This window comes from Pan paniscus, chromosome 12 (genome assembly GCF_029289425.2).
Source record: "Pan paniscus chromosome 12, NHGRI_mPanPan1-v2.0_pri, whole genome shotgun sequence".
In the NCBI taxonomy this organism is placed as follows: Eukaryota; Metazoa; Chordata; class Mammalia; order Primates; family Hominidae; genus Pan; species Pan paniscus.
The window spans coordinates 117074404-117086555 of record NC_073261.2 but is presented as its reverse complement, the minus strand read 5'-3'; the positions used below and the strand labels follow the sequence as shown (position 1 = coordinate 117086555).

The 12152-nt window shown below is 42.9% G+C and overlaps 1 protein-coding gene across 4 annotated transcripts in view; it reads left to right on the top strand.

Annotated features, from left to right (window-relative positions):
- CPSF3 (cleavage and polyadenylation specific factor 3) overlaps window positions 1-12152 on the top strand; it is a 49359-nt gene that overhangs the window by 16555 nt on the left and 20652 nt on the right. For all 4 annotated transcript variants that reach the window (XM_003826943.6, XM_055108261.2, XM_055108262.2 and 1 more), the window contains 4 exons: window positions 428-603; window positions 1755-1913; window positions 3448-3594; window positions 8131-8283. In XM_003826943.6, the coding sequence (XP_003826991.1) occupies window positions 428-603; window positions 1755-1913; window positions 3448-3594; window positions 8131-8283 (635 nt within the window). The remainder of the gene's footprint in view (window positions 1-427; window positions 604-1754; window positions 1914-3447; window positions 3595-8130; window positions 8284-12152) is intronic.

Genomic DNA, 12152 nt, shown 5'->3' with positions numbered 1-12152 from the left:
GTAATTAGCACTCAATAAATCTGTTTGAAATATTAATAATACATTTTTAAAACCATCACAGAATTTTTTCTAATACATTTTTCTAATACATTTAAATAAAAATGTATTATTTAGTGTCTTGTTATGGTAATAAGTTATAGACTTCAGTGTAAACTTATACTGAGTCATGTTTAAAAGCCTCCACATCTTTGGACTATGATCATAGCATTCTTTTTAGGTCATGCACTATTTAGAAATAAGTTTTGGTTTTGTAAATTTAAGTTAGTTACAACCAGGATAATTTTGCTTAAACTCTTTAAAATATAGTTGTGTGCTTTATTTCTTGGTTGTATGTGTATCATTTCTTGTTTCTGTGTGTATCATTTATTACTTGAACTATTTACCCCATCTAACAAAGTAATGTTTGTTTCTTGAAAAATCTCTCTAGATGAGTACTGGCAGAATCACCCAGAACTACATGACATTCCAATATACTATGCATCATCTTTGGCCAAGAAGTGTATGGCAGTGTACCAGACATATGTAAATGCCATGAATGACAAAATCCGCAAACAGATCAACATCAATAATCCCTTTGTTTTCAAACACATTAGTAACCTCAAGGTGAGTGCTTGTGGAAGAAAGACAAGGATGGATAAAACCAAATCAGTCATTAGTAGTAGGAGGTACGAGGCCGTGAGTGATGGCTCACAGCTGTAATTTAGCACTTTGGGAGTCTAAGGCAGGAGGATCACTAGAACTCAGGAGTTTGAGACCGGCCTGGGCAAGATAGTGAGACCCTGTCTCTATCAAAATAAAATAAAAATCGTAGGCAGTGCATGTCAGTGACTGTGGCTGAATTCCTCTTGCTGGAATCTTACCGCTTCTCAACAGGTATCGTTTTTCTGCAGGAAATCAAAACTTCAGCAGCTGACATTCTTTTTCTGCTTCAACAGATTTTGCCACTTGCCCCAAGTAGCCATGTGTTCTCAGTATTTATAATACTCATCTCTTTTGCCGTAGGCATAAAAAGTTCTGAGGAGAAAAGTATTTTGTATTATGTATTTAAGTTTCTCTTCTCACTCAAACCAAATCATCTTTTTGATTAGTGCTGCAAATTCTATATATGAAAATTTTTATATACTTTGATGGAAGCATTCAATAAAATCTGATTTTATTTAATTTAAAAAATACTGTTTAACTTGATGCTTGAATCATAATAAAATAATTGATATCCGAAATAATTTAAAAGTGGTCTTCTAGTTGTAAATAGGCTTTGTTCATAAAGTATATATTTTAAGTTAACTGCTTAAGGATTGTAGACAAGTTCTCCCTAGAACAATGTTAAACCTTTTGATTTCCAGGCCAGCTCAAAACATGCATGGAGCATGCAAAGCTATTGTGAGTCTTTGGGAATATTTTTTCAGAGTTGTGTCTTGGGTAGATCAAGACCCATTTGACTCTTCCTATTACTTTTCTGCCTGCCTGCTAGGCGCTGAAGATGGTCCTGATGGTTCTGATGGCCCTCTAGCTACCAACAGAAGGTTTTGAAGATCGGGGTGAACTTACCGCTTTTTATTACTTGGTTTTTCTACCATTCCTAGCCTAAACTGTTTAGGAATTCGGCAACTGAACTTAAAATGTTTACAGATCTTGTGAAGGCTCTTTCAGTGATGTGATTAATCTCTTAGCCTTTTGTTATTCTTTAAAAAGAAAGAATGCTTTGTCAGCTGCTGGTAGCTAACATACTTTTCCCATTCTGTTTTCTCTCTTAGAGCATGGATCATTTTGATGACATTGGTCCCAGTGTTGTAATGGCCTCCCCAGGCATGATGCAAAGTGGCTTATCCAGAGAATTATTTGAAAGCTGGTGTACTGATAAGAGGAATGGTGTCATTATAGCAGGATACTGTGTAGAAGGGACACTTGCCAAGGTCAGTTACAGTCATAGGCTATTGTGTTATTCCTATTCAGAATCACAGAGGTGGCAGGGTCCTCACAGGTTTTTGCACTGAAGTAGTTCTTTAATACAAGTTTTGATTTTTAAAAATGAGGACGGGAATAGGTAGCTAGAGATGTGCATAGGATGTAGAATTATGCAGACACTGAATGGCATAATGAGGTCCCAGGTGATTGATATACACATTAAAGTTTGAGAAATGCTCATCTGGTTGCAAGTAGAGAAGAATGGACAGGACCCTGTTTGAGACAAACACGTGAATACTCTCCCTCCTCTCATGAAGAAGAGGTTGACTAATACATATGATCTTAAAAAGCTGTAGAATGTGTTTGGGTTGACCACTTTCTACTATTATGAAACATTGATTTTCAGCTCTTAGGGATGTAGAAATTGTAGAAAATATATGCAGAACTTGGGAGGCAGTTTCTGAGCATCCAGGCATCACATTCTCATCCTCTATTTTATTTTTAAAAATATGATATGATTCTTTATTTTGATAATCTTTATTACTTTACCTTATTCTATAAAGTTCTTTAGTGACAATGTTGTATTTAAAATAGATTTCCAGGCTGGGTGCAGTGGCTCACACCTGTAATCCCAGCACTTTGGGAGGCCAAGGCGGGTGGATCACCTGAGGTCAGGAGTTCGAGACCAGCCTGGCCAACATGGCGAAACCCCGCCTCTACTAAAAATACAAAAAATTAGCTGGGCGTGGTGGCGTATGCCTGTAATCCCAGCTACTCGGGAGGCTGAGGCAGGGAGAATTGCTTGAAACTGGAGGCGGAGGTTGCAGTCAGCCGAGATTGGTGCCACTGCACTCCAACCTGGGTGACGGAGCAAGACTCCATCTCCAAAAAAAAAAAAAAAATTTCCAGGCCTGGCACAGTGCCTCACATCTGTAATCCTAGCACTTCAGGAGGCCACAGCAGGTGGATCACTTGAGCTCAGGAGTTGGGGACCAGCTTGGGCAACATGGAGAAATCCCATCTCTACAAAAAATACAAAAATTAGCCAGGTGTGGTGGCATGTGCCTGTAGTCCTAGCTAGTTGGGGGACTGAGGCAGGAGGCTTGCTTGAACCCAGGAGGTCGAGGCTGCAGTGAGCTGAGATCGCACACTGCATTTCAGCCTGGGTGACAAAGTGAGACCCTATTTGAAAAAACAAAGATTTTCAGAATAGAAATATATCCACATATTTAGGAAATGACTTTGGAGAGCACAAGAATAGTTGGGAATACAGGTTTGTCTTTCTAAGCATAACAGTTATGATTCTCACTGCCAGCACTCCAGATAGATGAGTTTTAGTTAATTTGTTTACTTTTCTCATTAAATGTTTGCTTGATTGAGAACATGAGTATTTGATATTTACTGAGTCAGTTATATTAGAATGATTTTGTGCTGAAGGTCCTAAATTTAACATGAATTTATGACTGCATGAAAAAAATGAAAATGTACCTTTACGTTTATAACTGGGTAGTTTGTTTTGTTATTTTTCTTTATTTTCCACAGCACATCATGTCTGAACCTGAAGAAATCACTACTATGTCTGGACAGAAATTACCACTGAAAATGTCTGTTGATTACATTTCTTTCTCAGCTCACACGGATTACCAGCAAACCAGTGAATTTATTCGTGCTTTGAAACCGCCTCATGTGGTTAGTCTATGAATTTCATTTATTGTATTAAAGGGAAAAAAAGTGCATACCCAGGAAACTGTGCAGCAGGCAGTTCACAAAGCAAGCATCATCACCTACTAATGCGACACCCCCTGAGCAGAGCCTTTCACGTGCGCTCGGATTTGGTCTTTACAACTCCCCTTTGATTTCAGCAAGCTGCCCCCTTTCTCCAGAACTGACTGACTCAGACCTACCAGCCCCAATCCTAATGTTTTTCTGTTATTTTCTGCTGCCTCTCCAATAATTTAAGAGCCAGGCTTGGAGTATGACTGCTCATTTGGAATGCCAGCTCCATCTCTTACTTACTATGTAACCCTTGGCAAGTTACTTAACCTCTCTGTACCTCATTTGTAAATAGGAATAATAGCTCATAAGGTTATTGTAAGGATGAAGTGAGAGAACATATCTAAAGCACTTAATATGGTGCCTGGCACATAGTAAATGCTTAATATATATATTATATATATATATATATTATATATATATATATATTTTTTTTTTTTGAGGCGGAGTCTTGCTCTGTCACCCAGGCTGACTGCAACTCCGCCTCCCGGGTTCAAGCAGCTCTCTGCCTCAGCCTCCTGAGTAACTGGGATTACAGGTGCCCACCACCACACCCGGCTAATTTTTGTATTTTTAGTAGAGATGGGGTTTCACCGTCTTGGCCAGGCTGGTCTTGAACTCCTGACTTCGTGAGACACCCGCCTCGGCCTCCCAAAGTGCTGGGATTATAGGAGCGAGCCACTGCACCCAGCCGACTTACTTATATTTTTAAGTATTGTGTAACTTATTAAAAATAAATTAGATATTTTGATGGAATTGGAAAGGAGGGGTAAGCTGAAAAAAGTGTGTATTTTTAATTAGAAGAACACTAATGAAGCATGTGTCCATAGAAAATAGATGAAGTGCCCTTTCCAAATGTATTGGAAAGCAGAAGAAATGGCCTTTTGTTAGTTTTGTTTGTTTGCTTGTTGTTTTGGGGGTTTTTTGGTTTGTTTGTTTGTTTGTTTGTTTGTTTGGATGAAGTCTTGCTCTGTTGCCTAGGCTGGAGTGCAGTGGCGCCAATCTCGGCTCACTGCAGCTTCTGCCTCCTGGGTTAAAGCAATTCTCCTGCCTCAGCCTTCCGGGTAGCTGGGATTACAGGCACGTGCCACCACGCCCAGCTAATTTTTGTATTTGTAGTAGAGACAGGGTTTCACCATGTTGGCCAGGCTGGTCTCAAACTCCTGACCTCAGGTGATCTGCCCGCCTCGGCCTCCCAAAGCGCTAGGATTACAGGCATGAGCCACTGCACCTGGCCTTGCTTGTTGTTTTTTAAATACGTTTTACTGTGGTAAAATATCTAACATAAAATTTGCAGTTTTAACCATTTTTAAATGTACAAACCAGTGGCATTAATTATATTCACAGTGTTGTACAACCATCACCACTGTCTATTTTCACAGCTTTTCATCACTCCAAGCAGAAACTCTGTACCATTACACAGTAACTCCCCATTCCCTTCCCCCATCCCTGGTAATCTTGAATCTACTTTCTGTTTCTATGAATTTGACTATTCTAGGTATTTCATATAAGAGGAATCATAATGCCTATGATGTTTTCAAGGTTCATCATGTTGTGGCATGTATCAGCACTTCATGCCGAAGTCATGGTCCGTTATATGTAGACCACATGTTGTTTATCCATTCACCTGTGGGTGGACACTCGGGTTGTGTCACTTTACAGCAAATGTGAAGTGGTATCTCGTTGTGGTTTTTATTTTCATTTCTCTAATGACTAATGATGTTGAGCACCTTTTCATGCAGTCTTTTGTTCATTTTTGAGTTTTTTCTAGCATGATGGGCCTCACAGGTATTTGCCACTGGCCCTTAATGAGCAGATTATTTGGTCAAGAAAAATCACTCTCCTGTCTATAGCGTCGCAGTGTGTAGGGTTTAGTCACAGAGTAGGCTCCTCCCAGGTGTTTCTTATTGTCTGTGTGCATGAATATTCCCCCAGATTTCCAAGCCAGGGAGGAAAAGCCGAATTGCTCTTTTGTGTGGTGTCACCACCTCATCCTCAGCCCCATTTCATCCTGTCACTCTCCTGGTTCTACTTCTGCTGACAGTTTAAGTTCCTGGGTTGAACTTCATGCTCATTTTCTTGTGATAACCAGCTCCAGCAAAAGTATAGCTGCAGGATAAAATTGCAATACTAGTAGTGTTGGTGGTAGTAATGAATACTAGCTAACATTGATTATTTACCATGTGCCGGACGCTGTATATGTGTTTTATATGAACTGACTTGCTTAATCTTCATGACCGACAGCTGTTCTGCAGATGAGACAACTGAGGTGTGAAATCACTTGGTCAAGGTTACACAGCTTAAATAAGCAGCAGCACCAGGATTCTGTTCAGGCAGCCAGGCCCAGGCCCTTCCCCAGCAAGCAGTAAGCCCCTGCCACGTGCTGGTGCTGGCTATGCCCAGCCACAAGCCATCTACCACATGTGAGAGGCTAAGAACAATCTATCTTGGCCGGGCTGCAGTCCCAGCACCTTGGGAGGCCAATGCGGGTGGATCACTTGAGGCCAGGAGTTCAAGACCAGCCTGGCCAACATAGTGAAACCCCATCTCTACTAAAAGTATAAAAATTAGGCAGGGCACGGTGGCTCATGCCTGTAATCCCAGCATTTTGGGAGGCCAAGGCGAGCAGATCACGAGGTCAGGAGATGGAGACCATCCTGGCTAACACGGTGAAACCCCGTCTCTACTAAAAATACAAAAAAATTAGCCGGGTGTGGTGGCAGGTGCCTGTAGTCCCAGCTACTCGGGAGGCCGAGGCAGGAGAATGGCGTGAACCTGGGAGGCGGAGCTTGCAGTGAGCCGAGATCACGCCACTGGACTCCAGCCTGGGCAACGGAGCGAGACTCGGTCTCAAAAAAAAAAAAAAAAAAAAATGTATAAAAATTAGATAGGCATGGTGGTTCACACCTGTATCCCAGCTACTTGGAGGCTGAGGCATGAGAATCCCTTGAACCCTGGAGGCAGAGGCTGCAGTGAGCCAAGATCACGACACTGCACTCCAGCCTGGGTGGCAGAGTAAGACTGTCTCAAAAAAAAAAGAACAATCTGTCTTGTAAGATAGAAGTTACAAAAGTGAATGGAAAGGGACTGGTAGCTAATGCTCTTGTTGTAAATAGCCTCTAAAATATTCCATTTGGGGCTGAGTGTAGTGGCTCATGCCTGTAATCGTACCACTCTGCAAGGCTGAGGTGGAACGACTGCCCAGAAGTTTGAGACCAGCCTAGATAACATAGTGAGACCTTGTCTCTGCAAGAATAAAATAAAACTAGCCAAGCATGGTGGCTCATGCCTGTAGTCCCAGCTACCTGGGTGGCTAAGGTGGGAGGATTGTATAAGCCTGGGAGATTGAGGCCACGGTGAGCCAAGATTATGCCACTGCACTCCAACCTGCGCAACAGAGCAAGACTCTCTTTAAATAAAGAAATATATAAAGTAATAAAATGTTCCATTTGGTTCTGAAATATTTTATTAGGATAGTTACAGTGGCTCACGCCTATAATCCTAGCATTTTGGGAGGCCAAGATGGGCAGATCACTTGAGCCCAGGAGTTCAAGACCACCTTGGGCAATATGCGAGACCCTGTCTCTACAAAAAATACAAATATTAGCCGGGCATGGTGGCGTGTGCCTGTAGTCCCGGCTACGTGGGAGGCTGAGGCAGGAGGATTGCTTGATCCCTGGAGGTTGAGGCTTCAGTGAGCCATGATCACATCACTGGACTCCAGCCTGCGCAACAGAGTGAGACCCTGTCTCCAAAAATATATCAATATATGAGGTAGGCCAGGCACAGTGGCTCAAGCCTGTAATCCCAGCACTTTGGGAGGCCAAGGTGGGCGTCAAGAGTTCGAGACCAGCCTGACCAACATGGTAAAACCCCGTCTCTACTAAAAATACAAAAAATTAGCCAGGCATAGTGGCGTGTACCTATAGTGCCAGCTACTCGGGAGGCTCAGGCAGGAGAATCGCTTGAACTCAGGAGGTAGAGGCTGCAGTGAGCTGAGATCACACCACTGCTACCCTCCAGCCTGGGCGACAGAGCAAGACTCCATCTCACAAAAAGAAAAAAAAGAGAACCATGGGTGTTTTCTAAGACAGTAGGGTAGCAATAGTTTTGTACAAGAGTCATAGGCATTTAAAACTAGAAGAGACTACAGAAGTCAGCCCTTTACCACTGTGAACATAGAAGCAGTGAAACATGGAAAAGGCGTGTATCTCATTAGTGGCAAAGACTGGAGTAGAAAAGAAGTTTCTTTACTCTTTGTTCAAATAGTACCACATAAGGATCAAACAGAATGAATATGTGTATACAAGTTGAATCGGCTGGAGGTCCTTAAAAGTAGTAAAGTTTCATAACTTCCAAGTATGTCTCTATTTCATATATTTAATTCAACTAAGGACCATGATTAAGCTGAATGATGTTTCCATATATTCTTTTAACATTTATTCTATGTAGATTTTAGTCCATGGAGAACAGAACGAAATGGCCAGATTGAAAGCAGCACTGATTCGAGAATATGAAGATAACGATGAAGTTCACATAGAGGTTCATAATCCTCGGAATACAGAAGCAGTGACCTTAAACTTCAGAGGAGAAAAACTAGCCAAGGTAAAAGGTTATGGTTCCTGTCTGTCCAATCCATGTTTTTTCTTCAGGAAAGACTGTACTTCTTAAGAAAATAGATCTTTAGTCAAAAGAATATGCTTATTTCTGTCTACTTGTTATACTACAGGAATTTTATCCTTATCCTTTTTGGCTTCTTTTGGTTCTGTGCATTCATTTCTTCAGGTGGAAAATGTTCAGCTAGATTAGATTTTTTGTGTGTGTGTGTGAGACGGAGTCTCGCTCTGTCACCAGGCTGGAGTGCAATGGTGCGATCTCGGCTCACTGCAACCTCCGCCTCCTGGGTTCCAGCGATTCTCCTGCCTCAGCCTCCTGAGTAGCTGGGATTACAGGTGCGCGCCACCACGCCCAGCTAATGTTTGCATCTTTAGTAGAGATGGGGTTTCACCACGTTGGCCAGGATGGTCTTGATCTCTTGACCACGTGATCCACCCACCTCCGCCTCCCAAAGTGCTGGGATTACAGGCGTGAGCCACCGTGCCCAGCCTAGATTAGATCTTAATGCAGCTGAATCTCATAGCTCTTTAATCCATATCCCCACTTGCTTTTCCTACCCACATCTGAGGGTAAAGAACTGTTTGTTACTGTTTGTTACTGTAGCCAGTATAGCCTTGTGTCCACCTCTTGTCATTCTCCCTGAGAATCTGAAGATAGGCTCATATCTCTAAACATATATGTTTGTGTAGATATGATGGAATATATGAAACATTTTCTCTTTAAAAATTAATCGGCCGGACACGGTGGTTCCTGCCTATAATCCCAGCACTTTGGGAGGCCAAGGTGTGTGGATCACTTGAGGTCAGGAGTTGGAGACCAACCTGGCCAACATGGTAAAACCCCGGCTCTATCAAAAATAAAATAAAAAATAAAAAAATTAGCTGGGTGTGGTCGCAGGTGCCTGTAATCCCAGCTACTTGGGAGGTTGAGGCGGGAGAATCCCTTGAACCCAGGAGGTGGAGGTTGTAGTGAGCTGAGATCGAACCTGAGAGATGGAGGTTGCGGTGAGCTGCGATCGCGCCAATGCACTCCAGCCTGAGTGACAGAGTGAGACTGTGTCTCAAAACAAACAAACAAACAAAAAAGAAGTAATCAAGGCTGGGCACGGTGGCTCACTCCTGTAATCCCAGGACTTTGGGAGGCCAAGTCAGGCGAATCGCTTTAGCTCAGGAGTTCAAGACCAGGCTCGGCAACGTGGTGAAACCCAGTCTCTACGAAAAATACAAAAATTAGCTGGGTGCAGTGGCATGCTCCTGTAGTCCCAACTACCTGGGAGGCTGAGGTGGGAGGATGGCTTGACCTCCAGAGGTTGAGGCTACAGTGAGCCATTGTCCTGTCACGGCACTCCAGCCTGGGTGACAGAGCAAGACCTTGTCTCAAAAAAATAAAAAAAGAATTAATCATTTTTGAGAGTGAAATGTAACATTTTCAGAATTTAAAGTTGAAATAGTTAAGGAAAGCCTGAGCTGGCTTTTTAGAGGGATGCTGTCAGAAGTCTGCATCTTTACTTCTGTTGATCACAACTCGTTTAGAAATACTTCTAAGAGAAACTTTTTAAAAATTACATATATAATTTTAAATTTTTAAAAAGGAATTGAAATCATTATGTTGAAGAGATATGTGCAACTCCCATGTTCTGTTTTTTTGTTTTGAGATGGGGTCACACTCTGTTGCCGAGGCTGGAGTGCAGTGGTGCATTCATGACTTACTGCAGCCTCGACCTCCCTAGGCTCAGCTGATCCTCCCCTCTCAGCCTCCCAAGTAGCTAGGACTACAGGCACAAATTTTTTTTTTTTTTTTTTTTTTTTTAGAAGGAGTCTTGCTCTGTCGCCCAGGCTGGAGTGCAATGGCGCCATCTCGGCTCACTGCAACCTCCGCCTCCCAGGTTCATGGAATTCTCCTACCTCAGCCTCCTGATTAGCTGGGATCACAGGTGCCCACCACCACGCCCGGCTAATTTTTTTTGTATTTTTAGTAGAGACAGTGTTTCACCACATTGGCCAGGCTGGTCTCGAACTCCTGACCTCAAATGATCCACGTGCCTTGGCCTCCCAAAGTGCTGGGATTACAGGCGTGACCCACCGTGCCCAGTCTGAGGCTCAAACTTTTAATGATTTAGTTGAAGGTTTAAGTATCAACATATGGGCCAGGTGCTGTGGCTCACGCCCATAATCCCAGGACTTTGGGAGGCTGAGGCGGACAAATCATCTGAGATCAGGAGTTCGAGACCAGCCTGGCCAACATGGAGAAACCCTGTCTCTACTAAAGATATGAAAATTAGCCAGTCGTGGTTGTGCGCAACTGCAGTCCCAGCCACTCGGGAGGCTGAGGCAGGAGAATCGCTTGAACCTGGGAGGCGGAGGTTGCAGTGAGCCGAGATCATGCCACTGCACTCCAGCCTGAGCAACAGAGCAAGACTCCGTCTTAAAAAAGCAACTTTACGACACACTTTTAATACATAATGAGCCAAACCTGCAGATGCTAATGAATATCCTTTCTTGAAGGTGAATTGGAGGAAAAAAAGAAATTAGCAAAACTTAGGGTATGAGGTTTTTGTTGTAAATGGTCGTAGTTACTCCTGAGTCTTACTGTCCACAAAACTTTTCAGGGGCCGATTTAATAGTATTTTTCTTATACCTGTAGAAAAATATACTCAGTTGGGAATCTAGAACTGTATTTCACATACTCTGCTGGTGGTGGATATGTGGGGAGAAAAAAAAAGTTTTGCAGTCAGACAGTTTAGAAGATGAATTGAACTGAGTTCAGGAAAAGTTGGGTGTTCTGTTTCTCACCCATAATTTTAATGATTTAAAATCATTACCTTTAGTTATTTTTCTCTCTCAAGTACATCACTGTATTAAAATTAGTCTCCTAGGAGCAAAGGTTCTTTTCTGAAAGCTACCTACAATTAAGGAGAAAATAACCTTAGGAAATCCTGTGAAATACAACCCTCTGTGTTTATAATTATGAGAACAAATATAGCACTGCCTGGTTGCTGTTTGCCCTTACTTGCTTAAAGGTAAACAAATATGGAACACACTACCTTTATTCCTTTGAGCTCATTTATTTGCAGTTGAGAGAAGTTATATTTAAGAATACTGGGTTTCAGCCAGGCGTGGTGGCTCTCGCCTGTAATCCCAGCACCTTGGGAGGCCATAGCAGGCAGATCCCTTAAGCTCAGGAATTGAAGATCAGCATGGGCAACATAGTGAAACTCCATCTCTACAAAAAATACAAAAATAAGCCAGGCATGGTGGCGCACATGGTGAGCGATGATCGCACCACTGCATTCCAGCCTGGGTGACAGAGCAAGACTCTGTCTCAGAAAAATAAATAAATGAAACTTTTTTTTTTTTTTTGAGAAAAAGTCTCGCTCTGTCTCCAGGCTGGAGTGCAGTGGCGCGATCTCAGCTTACTGCAAGCTCCGCCTCCCAGGTTCACGCCATTCTCCTGCCTCAGCCTCCCGAGTAGCTGGGACTACAGGCGCCCACCACCACGGCCAGCTAGTTTTTTGTATTTTTAGTAGAGACGGGGTTTCACTATATCGGCCAGGATGGTCTCAATCTCGTGACCTCATGATCCGCCTGCCTTGGCCTCCCAAAATGCTGGGATTACAGGCGTGAGCCACCATGCCCGGCCGTAAATGAAACTTTTTAAAAATGAATAGTGGGGCTGGGTGTCATGGCTCAGGCATGTAATTCCAAAACTTTGGGAGGCCGAGGTGGGCAGATCACCTGAGGTCAGGAGTTCAAGACCAGCCTGGCCAATGTGGTGAAGCCCCATTTCTACTAAAAATAGAAAAATTAGCCGGGCATGGTGGTAGGTGCCTGTAATCCCAGCTACTTGGGAGGCTGAGG